Below are 22,743 nucleotides of genomic sequence, written 5' to 3' on the forward strand. Positions count from 1 at the left end.
TAAGCAACGCGCTGATTATTCCTGATTATTCTGGCAGCTCCGCTACCCCGGTCCCCACGGACGGAGTCAGACATGGAGAGAATTGAATTTCGCCAAGGATGGGGCTAAAGGTCGTTCCATGCAGTGGACAGCTGTGTCTAGTCAAATCGAAACTATTGCTCCAAGTGTTGCCAGCAGAATGGCTGATAGCTCTGTTGTCAGTTCATTTACACTTGCATCCTGTTACAAATTAAACTGAAATTGTGGTGCGCTGAAGGAGCAGAAAGTCGGTTTTCTGCCAAGTGACAATTCCTTATATCACCAATTTCCAAGTGCAGCCACTATAGATCATTGCTAAGGGTTTTTGTGATTTCCAGAGATGAAGATTTAGGATTCTGATTTTCTGCCATGGGCAAAATTCCCATTAGCACCTGCTCTCATCTTCTAATCCCATAGGTTGAAAAGGAAATGCAAAGCTCTGGTAACTGGCCTCTTTTCTCAGCTCTGTTCACAAACAATACCACAAAATACAGAATTGTTTCATGACTTTTCCCATTTTCCAAGCTTGTCTTTTTCTTTTTCTCTTTTTCTTTTTTTTTTCTCTTTTTCTTTTTCTTTTTCTTTTTCTTTTTCTTTTTCTTTTTCTTTTTCTTTCTTTTTTTCTTTTTCTTTTTCTTTTTCTCTTTTCTTTTTTCTTCTTCTTGTTATTCCTCTGTTTCCTTTCCTTTTCTTTTCACTTGTCCTTTTCCTCTTCTTTTCTCTTTTTTCCCTTTCCTTTTCCTTATTTTTTTTTTCCTACAATTAAGATGTTTGAATTCAGATACAGTGCAAACTATGAAATGCTGTAATTCTGCTACAAACTCTCCTGCACTGAGGCAGGGTGTAGCAGTGAGAACATCTTAAGAACACTGCTTATACGCCAATATTCATCCCAGCCCAGCATCTTCCCCTGAAACACTCCTAAATCTCTCCATCACCAAGACAGAAAAATGCCTTCTGGGCAGAAACACAGCCTCTCCCAGGATCCTCAATGGGTCCTAGCAACCAAGCTGAAAGCCTGGGACTTGACCACATTTGGAATAAACTTGCCCAAAAACATCAATGCTAATTAGCTCGTGTTATGAATGGATTAAGTGAGACACCAGCTGCAATGGGGCATTTTGATTTGGGTTGTGGCTGGGTAATTAGATTCACATAAGCTGGCTGGGGAGCTGTCAGTCAGCAGGCAGCAGCCCTCTGTGCTGTGCGAGGGAGAAGAGCTTTTCTGTGTCCCATCGTCTGTTTTGCCGTGAGCCTTTGGGTGATGTAGCAGTAATCAAGCACAGCGCTGAGCATGAACTGAAACCCTCCCCTGAGCCACGGCCACGCAGCTCAGTCACTCCAGAAACTCACTCCTCCTGCAGCTGAGCAGCGCTGTTTTATTTACACTGCAAAATACTCCTCGTATGGTGGCTGCTAGTGCGAATGCCATCCTTCCCTTTGATTTGTGCCTGCTTTCCCCCGATTTCCAAATTGTCACTGGTGCTTGGAGCACAGTTTGGGGGAAAATGTGATTTATATTGTCATGAAATGACCTAGAATAATAGCAACTACAGAAAAGTATGCAAAATTGAATTTATAGATGAATGAATACATGCAAATCAAAGAGTCATAGAATGGTCTGGGTTGGAAGGGACATTAAAGCTCGTCTTGTTTCAAACTCCCAGACATGGGCAGGGACACCTTCCACTATCCCAGGTTGCTCCAAGTCCTGTCCAACCTGGCTTTGGACACTGCCAGGGATCCAGGGGCAGCCACAGCTGCTCTGGAAAACCTGTGCCAGGGCCTGACTACCCCCAAAATAAAGATTTTTTTTTTTTTCAATATCTAATTTTAACCTGCTCTCTTTCTGGTGTCGTGAACATCTGTGCTGTTCTGACTCTCTTTCTGGTGCTGGGATCTGTGGTGTAGCTGGGTTAGTGGTTCTGGGGTCCCTTTCCAAGTGATGAAGAGAAATAGGTGACTCCAGGGAGATGCACCTATTTCAGACATCTTCTGTGTTTGAAGGAGATGATTCACAGTAGGAATCCCCAATGATTTGTTTAGATGAAGTTGTTTGGTTTTCAGACCTCTGTTTTTAATGGATGAAACAGGAGGCAAATCCTCCTTTTCCTCCCAGATCTGGAGCTTTCATGAAAATAAAATATCCAGACAGCAACTTTCTTAAATGTGAAGAAAAGCAGGGAGTAAAAAGGTGGCTTGATGCTTCTGACATAGAGGCTTTATCAGCTCCATAAATAAAGGACATATGCATGTGATGGCTGACTGCATCTCAGATTGCAATACCAATGTTTTAAAAGCCTGCTGACAGAGCATCTGCTTATTTCATTATTCCTCCAATGTCTTTGCAGGTAAGTCATGCATTATACTGCATCATCTCCAGCAATGCATGAACAGAGGGGACAGAATGGAAAAATTCTGGATGGTCCATCTCTTTTCCCTTACTTTCCAGAAGAGTGGAACATAGGGAATTATGTACTCAGTTAATAGGCAGAATTGGCAAAATAAGATCCTAGTTTTGGTGAACTAAGATCTGCATTTTTTTTAAAAGAAAAGACTCTGTCATGGTACTTTTATGAGTTGTCTGCTTGCGTAGCAGAACAAAAAGATCATTTTCAGTAAACTCCTGCTCAGAAAACATACTGAGGGGATCAGTATTAGTCAGGTGAAAAAGGAAGTGTCATGCTTGACTGGAAAACACACATTGGTGAGTTTCAGTGGTGAGCTTTGACACTGCTGCACAATTTTGAGGAGCACGGGTACAGATTCAGCCTGGCCCTGACTGTAACACAATCTGTCCTGTGTACACACCAGCAGTGTGTCAGAGGGTTAGCAGCCCCACTGCACTAAAGCTTCCCTTTAGAAGCAATATTTGGTCCAGAGTTAGTAAAATGTGATTAATGGGTGAAGAGCAAATATAGATAATATCCCCAGATAGGTTTTCCAATCTGCAAATTCATGTTACCCTTGTGCTGCATCCCACTGCTCCATATCCCAAATGCTTCCTCTGGTTGCTGTTGACTAAAAATATTGGATCTCAATGCCTTGTTTTTACAGTAAGAGGTGATTTTTCTCAGCCATGAATGCCTGCTTGCCTGCATGGCACTGTCTTGGCTCAGCTGAGTCCATAATCCACCATTCCCAAGCCTTTCCTTTCAAATCTGCCTCCCTCCCTGGCCATGTGCTTTTGAGACATGACTCTGCTATGTTTATTTGGGTACCTACTGAGTTGTTCACAGGAAAAGGCCCAATGCAAAAGCAGTTTTGTCACTGAAAGAAGAGGCCTAAAAAGAGGATCCATAGTGCCATGTAACACTGGGGTGGTACATTATGGGTCAGTGAGGCATATTGGCCAATCTACATACATCTTCATCTGTTGGTGTTTGGTTTTTTTTCTTTTTCTAATCAGAGACAGCAAAGAGCTTTGAGACACCAAGATGCTTATGTAAAATGGGTTTCTGGGCCTCTGTCCATTTGATACCCACAAAAAATTATTTAGAAAATGCTCCTGCATCCAGCAGAGTAATGGATGCAGGATGACAAAACATCAGAAGATGACAAAGAGAGTCATGGAAGCATCTTTCACTTCTGGAGTACAGGAGAATGTAGGCAGCAAAATAGTTTTAGCTTTATAGGCTTTCCTAATAAGCATCCATCACTGAGGAAATGCCATTAGACATTTTCCACAAGTATTCATTAGCTGTTGGGTTTTTATAAGCTTGGTTAGACTTTGTACACTTTCTCCCACCATTCTGTCATGTTTGCTCTTGACAAATATTCCAGCAAACATGTTTGCACGCAGTACTGTTTGTGGAGGCTGTAAATACTGGAGAATATTCCTGAATAGTGCCTTTAATATTCCCACTGAAAACCTGCTTCCAGAGATTGTAATGTCCCTCTGTTCAGGAGACAAACAGCGCCGTGTCAGGCAGACATTTAACAGCCCGTGAACTGGGAAAAGATCAAGAAGAGTTTTTAGAAAAGAATTTCAAACACGTTTTCTTAGGCAAACAGCAATCTGCCAGTAGTTCACAAATCAACACACTGAATATGTCAAATGCCTGTCTGTTCCCATTCCTGGGATTTAAGGTCATGAACAAATTTTGAAAGCAAACCCAAATATTTTATTTGCTATTCTCCTCAGTTTCAATCTGTGGAAGAAAAGAGGTGTTTAAGAAAAAAATGTAAAAAATTTTTTCCCTTTAAAATAGCTTCCATAGCACAGTTTCTTATTGACTGATCTCTAAATAAGAGACTCTTGCTCTTGACTCCTGTTTAGATGAATTACTTCTAAGGCTTTTCTTTTTGTGACAGCGATGAATTGGTCAATGTTTGTATTAAGCTTTTCTAAGTGCACTATTAAAGGGGGAAAACTTCAAAAATAAATAGGCTGACTGACTCAATGATAAATTGAAAAGAGGGGAAGGTGTGTATTTTTAGACAGAAGAATCATCATGGAAATTGTCCAATTGCCATGTATTTGGAGAATGGCTATATGGAAAATGCTTCAAATAGGTACCAGACATTAGCTGCTGTTCAATACATGAGACTGTGCTTTGGGGAAAAAAAACCCACAAAAAAACCAAAAGAAAAAAACCAAGAATTTCATCTCACCAATGCCTATCTTGTCCTAAGGCTTTCCTAGGATCTAAATATTCCTGATAGTGTTGGAAGTAAAACCTTCAGGCGTTCTTTAAAAATCCTTTAAGTGCCTCTTGTCAGCATGACTGGAAAGCAAGCTTGGATGTTTTATCTCACCCTTAAATGAGAAAAATATATGGGCAATGAAAAATGAAAAGGAAAGGGGAAGAATCCTCCTGGACTTCTGTATTGCTTTGGGTTTTTAATAATGAGACCAGGGTCAGTGTTGTTATTAAAAACTGGGTGAGGACAAATAAAATTCCAAGTTTTTCCCCTGTTTACACATCAGAGGATCATAAGTGTGAATGGCTGTTTCAGGAGAGGACAGATGGCATTTTCATGGTGCTCCTCTAAATGGGTCTTAAGTTCTCTTTGCGGGTGGAAGTTCAACCCTCTGTTTTTTTCAGCCTGACAGCCATCAGGGCATGCTGGCAGCTCCAGGATCAGCTCCTGAAGCTGCCAGGCACATCCCCACATGCATGGAAAGCCTGGTGATATTTAGCTGAAGGTGAGGCTAAGGGCCTGCAGTGGTTTCCCAGCTCTGGTGCTGGCTGGCTCCAGCCCTCAGCAAACCTGCACTTCTCTGAGCTGTGCAAATGAGATAGCAGTATCTGTCTCACAGGGGGTGTTAAGAAGCTTAATTCATTAGTGTTTACAAAGTGTTTCTAGATCCTCAGATGTAAGGCTCTATAAACAGGCAAAGTATTACTAATTGCCAGCTTATACTGAACTGCACAGTGAAAATAAAGATGGTTGGAGGAAAGAGGTGCTGAATTCTCTGGTAAGCTGAATCGGTCTAGTGGTTGTAGGTTAAACAGCTTAAAGTTTGATTTTGCATTACTGTCATCTGATAAATCTCCATTCATTTATATTGGTGTAATATTTGACCTCCTGTTTACTTTGGGGAAAATAAGAGTCTGCAAGTGGGGCCTCCTATGGTAAAGAATAAATCAAAGGCTTAATTCAAGTAATCACTCCTGAATATGCACCATGAGGTTGCATTGCTTTAAATGGAATGAGTCTTGCTTTACAGAATGCGGCTTCAATTGTGTTGTTCAATTTAAACCAAAATATGTCAGAAAACCTACCTTCCACCTCTTTGTGGCCAAGGAGAACACCATGGTTCCAAAGTGTAGAGCATTTCAAAGCATATGGGTGGATATTTTTTGTTTGTATGGTTTAGTTTCAAGGGGGGGGTTTACCCTCTTCATACAGCCCTGGCAGGAAAACCAGACCATTTTATTTAGTTCTTCCCACTTTTTGAATTTCCTGCAATGCCACAGCAATATCATGCTTGGGTTCCTACTTAACTTTTTGTTGGCATTTTGGAACGCATCAGGAATAAGAGTAAGTTGGCTAAGTTGTGCTGTTTGTACTTGTAAGTTGTGTTATTCATATGCATTTTTCTGCAAAGCCTGATTTTTTAGAACCATCCCCTCTAAAAGGTTCCTTCAAAAATGATTCACTGTAATGGAAAGAAACTTAGTGCTCTTTCACTCCTTAAGAAACACCACATTTTATGTTTTTCTGCCTCAAACCACACTGTTAAAAAAGTAGTGGATAACCATTTCCCACTTGGCCTCCAAAGGGTGAAATCCTCATCTGGTATAAATTGGCATAGCTCTATTCAAATCAGAGCAGCTACATTAATTCATTCCAGCTGAGGCTCCAGCCCTTAAAATGCCAGCAAGGAGAGCGGGTTTTGCACAGGATGGATTTTTGGGCTGGGTGGAAGGTTTTTCTGTGTGGCTTAGCTACGTGCCTAGGCTCAGGGCTGTGGGAAACTGCCTGTTTGACATCTGCAGCATACGCAGCAAATGCTTTGGCAGTTTGAGTTAATGCCTTTTGAATTCACAGGTTGTTTACTTTCAGCTTGAATGTGGATTTGCTTTCAGCCTCAGTGGGAAATCTAACACAAGAAGTAATAGGACAAGCCATCTGTCCAAAAAAGCTATAAGAATTCCTGATTTTGAACCAATAACGGAGATCAGGGACAAGTTCACCCTGTGTGTAACCCCTGCCAAATTATTGGCATGCTCCTTGGATTTCCAACCTGGGACGCGATCCCTCCGGTGCAGTGTGAGCACGCATAGGCTTAGGGGAAAAAACCTGCAAAAGGAGCATGGCCAACATCCCTTTCCAATGGTGGCTCCTGCAGACGAGCATTTTTCCAGCCCTCTCCTCCTCTGCTGTGATTTACAGCCCTTTTTGGCAGACAAGCTGAGCACCTGTGAGGCGGCCGCTGCACGGCCCCTGCTCCTCGGGGAGCAGTAAACAGCACGAGTCAATGGGAACCCCCAGCTCCTGCCAACATTTCCTGCAAGTAAACACCAACCCATGTGTTAGTCACAGGCCAGAGAATGGTGTAACAACTGGATTGATTGGGTCACTTTTTTCTGAAAAGCTCGGGGGCAGATTTCAGCGCTCTTACAAGAGTCCAGATTTTTTTACTTTAAAGCCAAAAAGCCAAGTCTCTCTCCCACTGTGTAAACTGAGAAGCTGCACAAGAGCCAAGCTTTGGGGGGAAAAAAAAAAAAATCAGCATCCTGCAGCATCCAGCAGGACACAGTGGGCAGATTTTACTAAGAGCACAGCATGTGACAGGTAATGGAGCTGCTCCCCATTCACAGATGCACACATGAATGGGAATCTGGGCCTCGTGCACCTGTCTTGGTCATCCACAAGAAATGCCATCACCTGCAGTGAGAAAATAGTTAGTCTCTATGTACTGTGCTGTCTAGAATGCTGTGTCCTTGTTTTGGAAGCCTCTGTGGTCTAAAATCTTGGTCACAGCTTTTCTTCTGACTTTGTTCATTGTTTCTGTTGACCTGGACTAAATTATCCTTGTTTGGACCAGCTAGAAACATGAGTCTTGGTCTCCAAACCACTCGGGTGAGCTGAAGATCTTTGCTTGAGTGTTTAATAAATAATAGGGAAAGCAGAGAAAAAGACAAGGAGAAATCATTTGGAAAGAGCATTATCTGGTCTTTAACAACAAAACCTTCACTGCACTGTGAAGTGAATCCATAGGCTTTAAACCTTCATGAGGTGAATGGCTTAGGAGAGCAGGATATCTGCCAACATCCTTAGAAGCACACTAGCCTGATTTTGACCTGCCCTACACACAGAGCAGCATTAACTCAGATACCCTGGTGTAAATCCAGCCAGAGGTCAAACCCAGCCCTGGAGCAGCCCTGTTTGTCCAGAGGACTTCATCAAAACAGCCCCATTCAGCATTCATTCCAACAGCACCAGGCTAATTTGGCTCAGCCACACCTGGATTTCTGAAAACTGGAGGGCACCGGATCATGTTCAGACTGTTTTCTTTCACTCTTCTCTGTCAAATCAGGGCTACTGCAGATTGAGTGGGGAAATAAGAGTCTCTTCAAAGTCTTTTTTTTTTTGGTTTATTGATTCAATAGTATTTCATGGCTAATAACCACCCTTGACTAACAGGCTCATTTGAACAAGGAATGCTTGATCTCTTCTGTTATTTAATGGCAGAACAGCCAGTTTACAGATAAGTAGTCTGCTTAAGGTGGGAGAACTCAAGGCTTGTAGTCTTTTCTTGGGAAAACTACCTTCTTTTTCTGCTGATTTTTAGGGATCCTCCGCTGAAAGTTTTCCATAGAATCACAGAAGTTTGTTTTTTTTTATTTCCCGTGTACTTGCACAGTCATGAGAACAAGGATGGCTTGAAATTAAAGCAGCACAGTTCAGCCTTCTTAAATTAAAAACTTTTTTATTAGCTTTTTTTTTCTTGGAACCAGAGGCAGATGAGCCAAAACACTGCATAAAATAAGAAGAAGGCAAGCTGGTTTTGTTGTATTTTTGGCACGGACAATGGCTTTCAGAGATACTGGAAGTCATGCAAGAAGAGTGTGTTATTAAGAGACTTCTAGCCCTGCTCTGAAGACTGAGGGCTTTAGATAAGAGTCTGCATATGGGGATCTTTATCCAAAACAAACCACCCAGACTTTTGTACTCACTAATACTGATTTCCTCCTCTGCATCTCTCTGTGCGTTGCTCACATACACAAGTTTTCAAGGCATCCTCAAAGCTTTTCTTTGCCTGTAACAATTTAATTGCCTCTTGGCCAAGATTTTCTCCTCCATGAAGAGAAAGAATGTGATCAAAGTGCCCCGTGCTGCCCAAAGAATTTCCTCTCCTCAGCCTCACTGCACACACCAGGACTGTTTTCCTCCCCTGTCTCCTTTGCCACATCTCTGTGTTTTGCACGATTGTTTCCTATATATTTTTTTTTTCCCTGCCTGGAAAAATCCGACATCTCCTCCCCCTGCCCTGGCAGCATGGGTGACAGAGACAGAGAGATCAGCACAGTGTCAGCAAGAGTTTAGCCCCACAGCTGGGACCTGAACTTTCAGCAGCAGAGCACAGCCCTGGGTCACTGCACTAAAGCAAGCCAGATTGATACAAAGTGCTTGCTCACCCTGGAAGGGGAAGCATCAGAAGCCAGTTGATAAAAATCTTTAGGCACCCTCTGTTGTGAGCTTAGGCTGTTTTTTCCTGGGAAAATGACCATGGAGTGTATATTCAGTGTCACGACCCCCAAAGGGATGCAACATTTGGGTGCTCTCTGCACTCAGGGGGTGATATTGCACCAGGGCAGCGTGGATTTTGGAGCTGCAGAAAATGGAAATGGAGCGTGTGGACTCGACATGCTGCACAGGGTGTGAAGTTTTCAGCTGTGAAGACCTGAGCGATCGCGTCTGCCAAGAGTTAATGCGCTCAGAAAAAGGATGCTAAAATATTCCTTCCCACTCCAGTTTGCAACCGAGAACTTGCCAGCCTGTAATATCTTTTATTTATAGCACCTTTTGACTCAAAGGATCTGAAAGTGCCTCTCTCTGGGAGTCACTTCAATGATACCTGCAGGCAAGGGTGTTTCTCTGCAGATGACTCCAGCTGAGGTGTCAGGGCCTTCTTTGCTATGGACACATGTAAGGAACCCCCTCTGCCTTGCCAAATGCCAGCACTTAGAAATAAGGGCTAGAGGGAAGGGCAGAAATCTGTCCTAATAAACCTCAATAACAGCAAACAGAGAAAACAGACATATGAACCCTATGGGAGAGAGCACTGAGATGGTCACTGGCTGGCTTTGGAAGCAGACATTGGGAGGCAGGATGGCCAGTGCTGGATGATATCCTTATGCAAAGAGCTTGGGACAGTAAAACCACAGCTCAGAAGAGGGCATTTGGTGTCCCTACCTGGATAACACCCCACACAACCGAACCAGATCCAGCTGTGCTGTGGTGGCCTGGAGAAACTCCAACAGGGACCCTACACAGGGTATGCATCCCAGGGGTGGAGGTCCTCCTAAAGGCACAGGCTGCGTTTAAATCCTCAGACTCACGCATCCCTTAGTGAGCACAGTCATGGCAGGGCCTTCTGCTTATCTGAAGCCCACTTCAGCACCTGCCCATCAGCTGCTCCCCACTCAGCAGCTGGCTGAAAAGGACCAGAGGGGCAGAGGACCAGCTCCTCCACGTGGCTCCTGGAGCTAAAGAGGTGTCACCCAGCCCCCTGCTCCTCTCCTGTGCTGTCCCTGCAGGCCAGGGAGGCAAGAGCCAGGCCCAGCTGATGGGGTTACAAATCCAGCCCATGATTTCTGCTCCATCCACAGCCAGGCAAGATGTAGCCAAGACACATATTAGGCTCAGCTGCTCAGGACACTGCTGTTCTGTCTGTGCCACCCTGAGCATGCTGCCTGCCTGCCTCCTGCTCTGCTCTGCAGCCCCGTATCAAGCCAGTTGTTTTGCCATTCCCTGAACATGCTCAGGAGACCCAGCCTTCTTTTTGGCACTTCTGCTGGGTCTCCTGAGGGATTTGCCCCCAGGAGGGAATGCCCATCTGCTTCAGCATCCTCTGAGTCCTGTGTTTACTAAGGAGTCCTGATGTTTCTCCGTGGACAAAGCCATCCAGGCAGTCCCATGAAAACTCCAGGGACGCCAGTGGCTGTTTAGGGGCCTGCCCCCTACCCTGGGTCTCTAGACAGAATAATACACCCACAGCCTCCATGATAAAATCCTCAGCACATCTCTGCTCCCTTCATGTCCTTCCCAAGCCATCCCCAGAATCAGCATTATTATATTTTTTTTTTCTCTAAATCCCTTTCCTCCAGGCACCAGACAAGGTGTATTTGATAGGACTTTATCTCTGCCATGCATATGTCAATGTCTGAAACTCTGGTTTAATAGGAGTCACATCACTGGATGGAAGCTGGCTCTCTCAGGTCCTTTCCATGGAGAACATGCTTTTTCCCTCATCCTCTACCTTCCAACAAAAATTGACTCCTCCCTCCTTTGAGGAGGGGGCTGGGCTTAGCACATCCTGGCAGCCCACCGGCTGTGCTGCCTGCTTTTAGGGCATCTCTCACTCCTCCTCCTCGGAGAAGAGATTATTCTTCTTGCTTGTACATATGAGAGGTTTTTTTTTGTTTGTTTTTTTCCTGTTCTTGGTCCATTGTATATTACATCATGTATTGCTTCCTTTGGTGCCCGTTCCACAAGCGCTGCTTTGGATTTGGGGGTGGGAATGGGAGGAATTCCCCCCAGAATCACCTAATCATAGAATATTCAGAGTTGGTAGGGACTCCCAAGCTTATAGAGTGCATCTCCAAGAATCCACCATGCACCTGAGGGTGTTGTCCGAATTCTCTGGCAGCCTTGGTGCCTTGAGTGCCCTCGGGTGCCTGACCACCCTCTGGGAAAGGAAGCCACCTCCCAATACCCATCCTGCACCTTCCCTGACACACTTCATGCTGCTCCCTCAGGTCCTGTCACCAGAGGGAAGGCGGCAAGCTGTGGACAAGCCCTGTCTCTAGGGAAAAACTAAGAGGGAAATAAGGGAGGGAAAAAAAAAAAACTTAAGAGAGAAAAGAAAAAAAAAAGGGAATAAATATTGGGAGGAGGGCGTTTAAGAGGAGAGAAAAACAAATCAAAGCTGGTGCCAGGCTGGAACCAGCAGCTGGTTGCCAGCACAGCAGGCTGAGAAGTTGCTGGTGGAAGCGCTCAGTGCCATGTTTGGGTTGCTTAAAAAAATTCAGTGTGTCTTTCCCTTGAGATCCTGCCTCTGCTTTCCTGCCGGCCCCACGATCAGGAGGAGGAGCAGGGACTCCCTGCCCAGCTCAGGCTTGTGCTCTCCGAGGGATGCAGAGCATCATCTCCTGCCCTGCCCTGCCACACCTGTGTGTGTGTGCGCACACCGAGCTGGACCAGGCACACCGTGCGTGCTGTCCCCGCTCCGGGGAGATGCCAGGGCATCGGCAAGCGCGGCACGATGATCCATCCCTCCTGCCCATGCGAGGGAAGGAGCGGGGAGGGAATGGGGATGGAGGAGAAAAGGGCAGGGTGGAAGGTTGCGACGCTCGGCTGGAAAAATTTAGAGGCGTACAAAGGGGAGAGCGATGGAAAGGGGGCAGGAGGCTGCCGAGGAGGTGGAAGGAGATTTATGTTCGCTGGGCTGGGAAGGCGTGGGGTGCCTCGGGCAGGGCTGGGGGTGCTGGGCAGAGCCCGGCAGCTGAACCGGTGCCAAGAAGGAGCTGCAGCGGCTCGAAAATGGCACTCTGCGCCACGCTAATATTGCGAGGCTGGGCTGCGCTGGAGAGCAGGAGAACGTGTCAGGAATGAGAATGGCTGGGACTGGCCGGGCTCTGGAGGGTCCTCCCTCCTCCCCTGCCTCCCCTTCGCCTTTTTAATGCCACCCTTTTCTCCCCCAGCTCCCCCACCACCACCCCCAGTGATGTTTAGGAGCTCTGGGAAAGGCAGGAGATCTTTGCTGGGGACTTGGAGTGTAAAGCGTCTCATCCCCTCCTTCCATCTCCCTCTCGGGAGGGATTTCTATTTTTTTTTAATTTTTTTTTCCCCTCTAAGGAGGAAAAGAAGAGTCTCAGGGAGTTCTCTTACTGTTTTCCTGTTGCCCTTCCCCTCCTAGCCGCTGTCCTCCTCCTCCTCCTCCTCCTCCTCCTCACTGTACCCATCAGGCTGCTGTTGTGGGTCTGTGTCTCGGTGCAAGGTGACTTGTAAGACACAGGAGTCTCTGCTGCAAGGTGCAGCGTCGCCTGCGTCGGTGTTTCCCTCCGTTTCTCATTTGCTGGGAGATGAGGCAACTTCCAGGCGGCTCAGCTCAGCTCCTGGTTGATGCAGTGGCGCTGTTTGGGCTGCAAAAAAAAGCCCCTTTCCTGCAAAAACCTGTCCGGATAAAACAAACAAACAAACAAACAAACAAACATGTAAGGCTGAAACTGCATCATTTTGTGATGCCGGTTGATTTGCAAGAAACGAAATGGAGTTCTGTGGTGATTTTTGTCTGAAAGGGAAGGATTTTTGCTCATCCCCTTGCTTTTCCGTTCACAGGCAACAAAAAAACCAAACCACCTCTTTTTAATAGAGTTTTGATTTTTTTCTTTTTTTTTAAATCTCCCCCCCCTTCCTGCTGCACAGATGTTCCTTTTCGGATCATTCTGGAATTTATATTTAAAACTTTAGGTCGTCATTACAGAAACTAGGGACTGGAGAAAGGGAAAACCCCAGTCTCTGGTTTTGAAAACAGGTCTAGATCCTGTTAGAACAGCAGTTTTAGCCCTCACATAGTCAGCAGGTCAAGTTCAAGGAGACCTTTCTAAAGCACGGGCAGAGCCTCATTAGCTTGCTGCATCTCAGAAGCTGGTGGATTATTGGGTTGTTAGCTTGGCCCATTTTGTAGTCTCAGGCATGGGATGATCCCTGTGACCTCTTTCTCACCTGAAAACCATGTCCTAGTGCACATTCAAACCACTTCAAACCTCACCTTTGGTCTCAGACATGCAGGCCTGGTTTGGGAGCACCTACCCCTGCCCAGGAAAGGCTTTTGGAAATGCTGTGATAAATAGGGGGGAGTTCAGGCAGGCTTAAAGGTGTTGTCTAGCATGCTCCCCTCACCCTCTTCTCCCAGCTCCTCACAGATCAATAGTCCTTCCTCTGTGGAGGATCAAATTCTCTGTCCCAAATTAATGCTGCTGGGAGTGGCACTCATTTCTAAGTTGATGCCAGCAGATTTTGTATGGAGTAGGAGGAACAAAGCAGCTGATCCCTTGCTCTTCCTCACCTCTCAGCTGTGCTTTGTACCCTGTATTTGCTGCAGTTCAACTTGGGCTTGTGCAGAGAAGGTGCCGCCAATCCTTCTTGCTCCTTTACCTTTGTTGTGACTGCAGGGTGTGCAGTGCTTGGCCCAGGAAACCTTGGTTTCTTCACCATGGAAATATCAACAAGAGCGGTGGCCAAAGAACCTGGATCCTTCCACCCCATCCTACCAGTTTTTTCTGAATAAAGAACGTGCATAAAACACATGGGTTTTCTGTAAACAAGTGTGCATGATGTTTGGTTTTCAGTTGGCCCTTTGGATGTCATGAGTGGAGCTGTTTGAAATACTTTCCCCACCCAGGGCACACACCATGCAGGCTTGCATGAATTTCATAGAATTTCATAGAAAATCAAAGAATCCTTGGATGGTTTGGGTTGGAATGAACCTTAAAGCTGATGCAGTTCCATCCCCTGCCATGGGCAGGGACACCTCCTACTACACCAGGTTGCTCTAAGCCCTATCCTGCCTTCCAGGGATCCAGGAGCAGCCACAGCTTCTCTGGACAACCTGTGCCGGAGCTTCTTGATCCTACAGCCAAGAATTCCTTCCCAATATCCCATCTGTCCCTGCCCTCTGGCAGTGTGAAGCCACTCCCCCTTGTTCTGTCCCTTCATGTCCCTGTCCCAAGTTCCTTCCAGCCCTCCTGGAGCCATTGTAGGTGTGGGCAGATGCTCCATATCCCCCTGGAATCCTGTCTCCTCTAGACTGAGCAATTACAATTCTTCAGTCCTTCCTGGCAGGTGAGATGTTCCGGAATTTTCCAGATGTTCTTGCTGACACTTTTGGCCGTTCTTCTGGGCAGAAATTCCTCTTTTTAACCTGAGATCTCTGAGGATGGGCATCTCAGGGATCTGTGGGATTGTAGCCTGCAGAAGAGAGTGGTGGTTAAAGCCTATCAAAACGACCTGGGGACACCCTGGTTCTCGTCCTGACCCACCATGCTCTGTACAGACCACTGCTCATGCCTTTAGATCTGGAGCCAGCTTGTGTTTACTACTGATTTAAACTTCTTCAGTGTTCAAATACTTCGGTTATCAAACAACAATTCCCAACAGATTTATAGAGAGGATCCCAAAGACACGGACAAGTATTAATGCGGAGTGACAGCATCCATGAGTGCAGCAAAATGGTGTTTGTTTTTCAAGGAGAACTGGGAGCAGCAAATTAAGATGTCTTCACAATCCTTGTTATTTCAGTAGGCAGACCTCTTTCATTTCTTGAAATCTTGACCATAGGGGAGCTTGTGGAATGCATCTTGTCCATCTTGGAGCAAAAATGCTACTCCTGTTCTTTCCAAATGGTCAAGTCAGCCATCTGGGCAGCTTGGTCATGCTTCCCAAGGAGGGAAGGCTTTAACAAGGCAGCTGTAGGGTTTTTGTCTTCATTTCTCCCTGTCTGAAAGAAGTGTCTTTGGATATTTTCTCAAGAAACATGATGTCTAATGTGTCTCAAGTTGCTTCCTTCAAATCCTTCATCCTTTTAGCACTTTATAATGAGAAACATTGTCTACTTGGAGCTGTTATGAGGTGCCTTGTGTCTGGAAGGGTCAGTCTAAAGGGCTCTTCTGAAGCTGTCTTCCACTCCTTCTCCCCACACTTTCCCCACTCCCAGTCTTTTTTTTTTAATTTTTTTTTTTTTTTTTTTTTTGGACCTGTAACCTCACATTTCTGTAATCTAAATGTGCAAATGCTTTGCAGTCACGGTCCAGTGGCTGGGTTAATCTCAGACCCCTGGAGTGGCAGATGGCTGATTTGTTGCTGATTCCAGTTATAGAGAATTGTGTCACCTATTATCTTTGCACAGACTGATGCTTAAAAGGATGCCTTTGGCAAAATCAGTGAAAAGCAAAAGAAAAGCAAAGCAAACAGTCTGATCTGCATCACCACAGGTGAAAATGTGAAATATTTCACCTTTATGTGAAGGGCTGGAGAGGTGGACAAAGAGGAGAGGAGGAGGGAGGGGAGGAAGGGGAGAGGAAGACCTCATTTTCATACCAGAAGTACCAAGCCACAGCGCAGAGCAGGTTTGCTGTAGTCACGCTGTAGAATCACGAGCACTTACTCTGTTTTAAATGGTTTTGCTGTGTGGTAATCCTTGGCTTCAGCTCCCTACTTTAACTCTTATACAAACCAGGCGGGTTGGCTTCTTGTGACACCTCCTTGCTCTCTTCCCAAGGTTGTCAGAGGAATCCACGGCATCCCTCCCTGATTCCAGGGCTCATTGTGTGTGCCCCACGGCTGCTGGGGAAAGCTGTGGTGGCTCTGTCATGCCAACATGCTCACAAGGGACACTTGAGAGGGGAAGTTTACACATCTCTGTGGGGTGAGGGGAAGCTTGGGGGGCCTTACAGGGCACTGCAGGACTGAGGGGGGACCCCACCACTGCCCAGATGGCAAGTGGGTGGTAGTGGTCATACTGAAATGTGGGGGGAAATCAAAAGGGCAGAGCAAAAGTCTGGATGTTTGTGACCATTTTCTACACAGTCATCCCTACAATCAAGGTTTTCTTTCTTTCTCTTTGCTTTGGGAAACACCACAGAGTCAGATGAAGAATTTGGGAAGAGAGTGTGGGTTCCCTGTGCAGAGTCCAGTGACGAAATCTGTGAACAAGGTAAGAACAAGGGGATATGGCTGTGATGATTTTTGTTTTATCCTTTTCTCTTTCCAAATGCAATTTTGCAATGTTGGACACAAAGTTTAGCTATGTGTATCACAGAAACTGATAGTCCAAGCACCAAGCAAATGAGTCTAAAATGTTAATTTGCATTTCTTTTAATTCATGCCATTATGATGGTTTGGGTTTTAGAACAGTTTGTATCATATCCAAATGATCTATGTGTGAATAATTGTTACCAACCTCCTGACACCAGGACCTAATTAGGAAGTAAGAGCCTTAAATAGGCCATTTGTGTACTGAGCTTCCATATGTCTCCTTGCCCAATTTATTTGCTCCACTCCATTGAGGTATAATGAGAATGAAACTCTTAGAACTGCTTTTGACTCTGAGGCTCTTCTCTTCATGTCCTATGCAGCCATAGCCCCTATTAAGATAATGTCTGTTTCCCTGCTTTCCGAAAGAAAAAGCTGTGGTACTTTCAGTCCAGATTGCCCAACCTTCTCTGTTTCCAAGGTTTCAATGGAAATGGAGTGAAAAAATGCCAAAAGAAAATGCAGACTAAGAAAAATGGAATGCCATCAAAGAAAGCAGAAAAGTCAGGACAGGATGATCTTGAGGGAATACTCCCTATCCTATTTACCTCACAACCCTGCTGAAAGTTGATGCTGTTGTATTTCAGTTAGCCTATAGATGCAAAGGAAGGATGTATATGGATAGAAGCAATCTGAAGAGATTTTTATTGGTTTTGTTTGGCTTTCTTCCTGCTAGGATGTGAGGAAGGGGGAAGGGTTGGTGCAAGGTGGCTTGGATTTTTTGCTTAGTTTTGAATATTTATCTCAGTCTGAACCAGCAGCCTCCCTGGGAGTCCTTGTTCATGGTTAAATACATGGTGTGTTCTTCAAGTGTACTTTCAGAATATATTCTTTATTTCCAAACACCTCTCGCACGCATGACTTCATCTTACACTTCATGTGTCCCACTTGATTCTTTTACTCCCATCATTCTGAAGTCAGAAAACCTTAAATCTATGAATTAAGTGTCATTTTCTATCATGATTAACTTTAATAAATTCTTACAGCTTGGTTGTTGGTTTTTCGTTTTGGTTTGGTTTTTTTTTTCACCCCCAAATCTGGATCTTGTTTAGTTTCCCAGAGAAAGACAAGTCTACTTGCAACGATTTTGTTTATGATAATTTCCTTGCATGTTCCCTTCCAGGAATTGTCATTGCCTTCCAGAAGGGAGGTTAGTGCTAGTCCCCTCGCAGTGATAATTATAATCAGACCTGTCAGCCTGCACACAGTCTACACTTATCACTTGCATTTAGAAGGATTTTTCCTGAAGCCTATTACCAGTTCTGCTTCTCAGGGAAAAACAGTCATGATTTTTCCTCCTAATCTTTGATGGCTCTCATCTTTGAAAGCATGGAGAGGAGCAAAACGACTGCCAGGTGCAGTTAAAGAAACTGTCTGTTGGTCCTGGTCTAGAGCTCTGGAAAGCCAGAGAGTGGGTGGATAATCTGGGAAATGCTGAGGGGTTTAATTTGTTTGTGACAACACTTCAGGTGTGCTGGAAACACAGAACAGTTTCCCAATGGTGCTGCTCACAGGAGGTGCCTCTACAGACCTGCTGGACATGGGCTTCAGGTGGCAGGTGGCTCTTGGCAGTGGTGCCTTGTCTCCCTGCTGTTCTGGGCAGTGATTCCTGTCTGTGCTGAGAGAATTGGAAGCAGGATGCCCAGAGAAGTGGCTGCAGTTGCTGCTGGAGGCAATGACTGGCATCATATGGACCAGCTGCCACCAGTGCAACAGTGACCAGCTGGGCCAAGTCATGGTGTTGAGTAGGATGTGGTTCAGTATTTTATTCATCCCAGCCCCCCCCCGAGTGTTATTCCCTGGGAAACACGTTGACCCATTTATTAGATTTCCCCCTATTTTCACTCCATTATTGTTATTGATGTGTTGCTAACCCCCCTTTCTTACCTTTCTGGTTTTTACTAGCATGAAGACAAAAAGGCGCAAGTTTTACCACTCCATTAGACTAAATGAGTTATGTATCTTTAAGTCCTTCCTCTGTTATTACCATGCTTTTTGTAATTTACTCAGAGATTTAGGCTCCCTTGATTTTGGCAGAATCTGAGGACGGTCAGCACTTTATAGCTTTTTTTACCAAAGAGATGGTGGAAGATTGGGAAATCTTATGTTATGTGCAGTTTTATATTTACAGTGCACAGGGACATATGATTTGCCTTTGTTTTATTTAAATTCACTGGGAACTAGAGGTTTATTTATCAGGTGTCATTCCCGGAAGGATGAATAATGCCATAAAGACAAGACTTCATCTATTATACAAACAGATTTGAAGGCTTTGCTATTACATTCCTCTGCCTGTTGAATGGAGTAAAAATGCCTTTGGCTGAGCAGAGGCAGAGTGATACTTAGCAGTAGCATCTTATGACCTTTTGATCAGCTGAGATCTCAAGCCATATTAGTGGACAGATTATGATGTGATGGAAAGAAGGCCAGGAATAGCTTTTTCATCATGAGATCTCTTCTGTGAATATCCTTCTTGGGTGTATTCAGGTGGTTAATCACTGGGGCCAGGGCAATCATTTGGAAGCAGGAGAGTGAAATGCTGGTATAGACAATTCAAATACGCTCAGGTTTGCCAAATGCAGCTGGACATTAGAGCTAATAGTTTCTTCCTAATATTCTCCTACCCTCCTGTTTCTATCAAGGCTGTGGGTGACCTTGTGATTTTTTTCCCATCTGTAATAACCACATTTTTGCAGAAAGAGGCAACACAAAATGAACCTTGAGTCCTTGGACCACAGGGGAGCTGCAGTTGCTGAATCAAAGGAATGCACATGGTGAATATGGATATCAGACTGTGAAGGGAAACTCACATGAAAATGTCTCTGTCATTTTAGAGATAATAACAGTAGTACTTGAATCTATTTCAACCCTCCCAAGGAAGAAAGAAATAATGCAGCTTTCAAAAAATGCACAGCCCTGATAGTATTTCTCATTTTACAGGGCCAACCAGAGCAAAGAATGGCTTTTACTTTCTCTTACCTGCATGTGCAGAATTACTCCTCAGATTTGTCTCCAGCTTTGAATTAGCCCCCTTTTCATCTTAATGGCCAAGAGGAATCTGTAGCCTCCTTAAAAATCAAACATAAAAAAATCCCTTGTTCCCTGCTGACTCTGCACATCAATAGCAGTAGTGCCAAAGCTTGACCCAGGTGCTGTGGTCGCTTTTGGAAGGAGAAGGGGCAGACACGTGGGTGTGGAATGACTCTGGGCCATGCCCAGGCAGCCAGTGCTAGTTATGGGCTATGCAGCATCATCCTGTACATTGCTGGCACAGGAGTGCCCGAGTTGCAGGGTTTTTCCCCCCCTGAAGCCAAACAAGATGCTCATTTCAGTGTCAGGAGGAAGAAGTGCTGGCAGTGTGAGAATCCCAAACCATCAGTGTAGCGGGAATGATGATGCACCAGGCGTGGGGAACAATGGCTACCACGGAGGAGTGGAAACTCTTTGAAAATGAGGAGGTTATGGAGGTGGGAGAAGCTCACAGCAGGACACTGTCTCCTCTCCTCTCTCCCCCAGCCTCTTCAATCAGATGCCTGCTGGGCTTCCCACTCCTCCCGCCTTCTGCATGAGATGACAGGATCATAAGGCACTAGATTCTGCTGGCATGAAGGAAACTGCCATCCTCCTGGCACTATTGCTTCCCCAGTCAGGAAGCCACTGTGAAACATTGAGGCTGTGAGCCCACATGGTGCTTTTTAGCTGCCTCTTCCAGGGCTACAAAGGTGTCCAAAGGGGAGCTGGGAGGTGACACCAACTCCTGACACAGGTCTGCACCTTCTTTTCCTTGGGAAAAATGGGCAAAAACTGCAAAAGGTGGGTGGCAGCCTTGGTTCTGTCCACAGAGGAAGTGCCACTGCTGAGATACAGCCAGCCCATAGGATAAGGAGCTCCATCCCAAGCCCTGTCTGCAAAGATTAAGTAGGTTTCTGCACAGGTGGTTGTTAGAAGCATCATGAGCTAAACCATTCAAAGGGATGTGTTCCTCTGAACAGTTGTTATAAGAGTTTCTGATGGCAGCTTTGAAACTTTTCCACTGGGAAGGATTTGTGGTGTGTGTGGTGGAGAGAGTGTAGGCATGAACTATTTCCTCTGCCTCCCTGCTCTGCCTTGAGTGCCTGTGGGGTGTAGGAGGGTGCCAAGTTTTGAGTGACTTAGTACCAAGATCTTCCCTCTTGGTTTGGGATTGCATTAATCCTGCTCTGCCTTCTGCCAGATGGCTTTGCCTTGATAAAATCAATTCTCCTCAAAGTAAAAGAGGTTTCATTCATCTTCTTGTAGCTCAGAGAAATGCATGAAAACAGAATTTCTCTGCCTTTTGCAGGTCAGGACAGAAAGTTGCTGTGGGACATCTATCAGTATCCCAGTTGTCACGGTTTAACCCCAACAGGCCCCTCACAGTCCCTCACTCACACGGATTCACCAGCAGGATCAGGGAGAGAACTGGAAGGGTAAAAGCTGGAAAACTCATGGGTTGAGATAAAGAATGTTTAATAGGGAAAATAAAACCTTTGAACACCAGCAGAACAAAAAAGGCAATTAGTTCACTGTTTTCCATGTTCAGGTGTTCAGTCACCTCCAGAGAGCTGGAACCCACCACATGTAACAGTGGCTTGGGAAAACAATCACCATCAGTCCAGACATTCCCCCTTCCTCCTCCTTCCCCCACTGAGCGTGATGTCACACAGTCTGGAGCATCCCTTTGGTCACTTGGGGTCACCTGTCCTGGCTGTGTCTCCTCCCAAACTCTCAATCACCCCCATCCCCTCCCCAGCCTGGCACTGCAAAAAACAGCAAAGGCCTTGGCTCTGTGCAAGCTCTGCTCAGCAACGACAAAAACATCTCTGTGTCATCCACCCTGTGCTCAGCACAAACCCAAAACACAGCCCTGTAACAGCCCCTGGGAAGAAAATGAACCCTGCCCCAGACAAAACCAGCACACCGACAGTTAGAGCAGCACAGTTAGAGCACATGGCAAGTACTTGGGCTGGGATGCTTTTCTAGGGGTAAGAAATTTAAAGTAGCAAACTTTGAAAATGCAGTATAAGGCAGATGTCAGTGATGTGCAATGGGATAAAGAGGACAGTGATTTGTTTATGAAGCTCATCTGTCCACTCATGACAATTTTTTCCCTTTAAACACACCACATCTGGTTCCTTGCAAAGATTCTTAGATTGCAGACAGCAGTAAACGCACATCCTTTTGAGTAAGAGTGATCTCATGAACCAGCAGAAGGATTATTGTCATAACCAAATTTACAGCCATACAATTCCCTTTTTCTAGCTGGAAAGAAGTAATCTTGATCCGGAAAAGAAATAAGTCATAACAATAACAAGCAAGTTAAACAGTATCTGGGGACGTTCACGGGAATGTCACTGGGTATACTCAAAGTACTAAACCAGTTCTCAGCACACTTTTGGTCCAACTAGCAAGCTCCTAAATCATCCTTAAGCATGGATCAGGGTTCATCCCTGTGAGCTGTTTGCATTTAGCTGCTGGGCTAGGAGAGTTAAGACAGGGCTGTGAGCAGAGGTACAAGCCTCTCTGTGCCAGTTGGCCTCCACGCCTGGGGATATTTCTGGGCACATTTAATTACTACTGGCTGGAGAGGCTCAGGCCCAACTGAGAAACTGGACTCCTTCACTCTAAACTCCATTTGTCAGCAGTGGGACAGGGGAGCCACCAGCAGAAGCTGATTCAGCCTCCCTTGATCCTGACCTGCCCAAATTGTAGACAGTTGCTAAGGCAGCTAAGCCTGCAGGGTTTAACATGCTGATAGCAGAGGAAAGGCTATATTATCCCCCCAAAAGGCAATGTATAGTACATTTCCCGCATATTTACTAGTCATCTCCCCAGCCTCTTCAAGCTCATGTAAAAATATTATTATGTTATTTAGGTGCTCTTTCTTTCAACAAGAAATGTCACCCATTATTTTTAAATTTTTTTTCTCCCTTACCATGAGGATGTTCCTTTTCCAGTAAGTTTCAGCCATAAGATAGGTGTTCTGTATAATTTGTTTTCAACAGTTTGATAGTTAAATGTGTCCCTAGGAGACAATTATAGACTTATACATAATAAAGAAGCTCATGGAAGGATACAGCATTATGTCTTTCAAATGTAGGTAAACCCGTTGTTTGATATAGAAAGTTTTATTTTGAGTTCACCCTATCAAAATATATTTACATGATAGATACAAGTATCTATTTTTTTCTCAGTTAAAAACCTCATTGAAAAGAA

At 45.1% G+C, this 22,743-nt stretch overlaps 1 protein-coding gene across 1 annotated transcript in view; it reads left to right on the top strand.

The window, feature by feature from the left end:
• The window catches only part of SETBP1 (SET binding protein 1), a 251,868-nt gene that overhangs the window by 90,283 nt on the left and 138,842 nt on the right, over positions 1 to 22,743 (top strand). Inside the window, 1 exon segment of the mRNA XM_005431644.2 lies at positions 16,340 to 16,411. Within this exon segment, the coding sequence (XP_005431701.2) occupies positions 16,340 to 16,411 (72 nt within the window).

Source organism: Geospiza fortis, unplaced genomic scaffold, assembly GCF_000277835.1.
Source record: "Geospiza fortis unplaced genomic scaffold, GeoFor_1.0 scaffold488, whole genome shotgun sequence".
In the NCBI taxonomy this organism is placed as follows: domain Eukaryota; kingdom Metazoa; phylum Chordata; class Aves; order Passeriformes; family Thraupidae; genus Geospiza; species Geospiza fortis.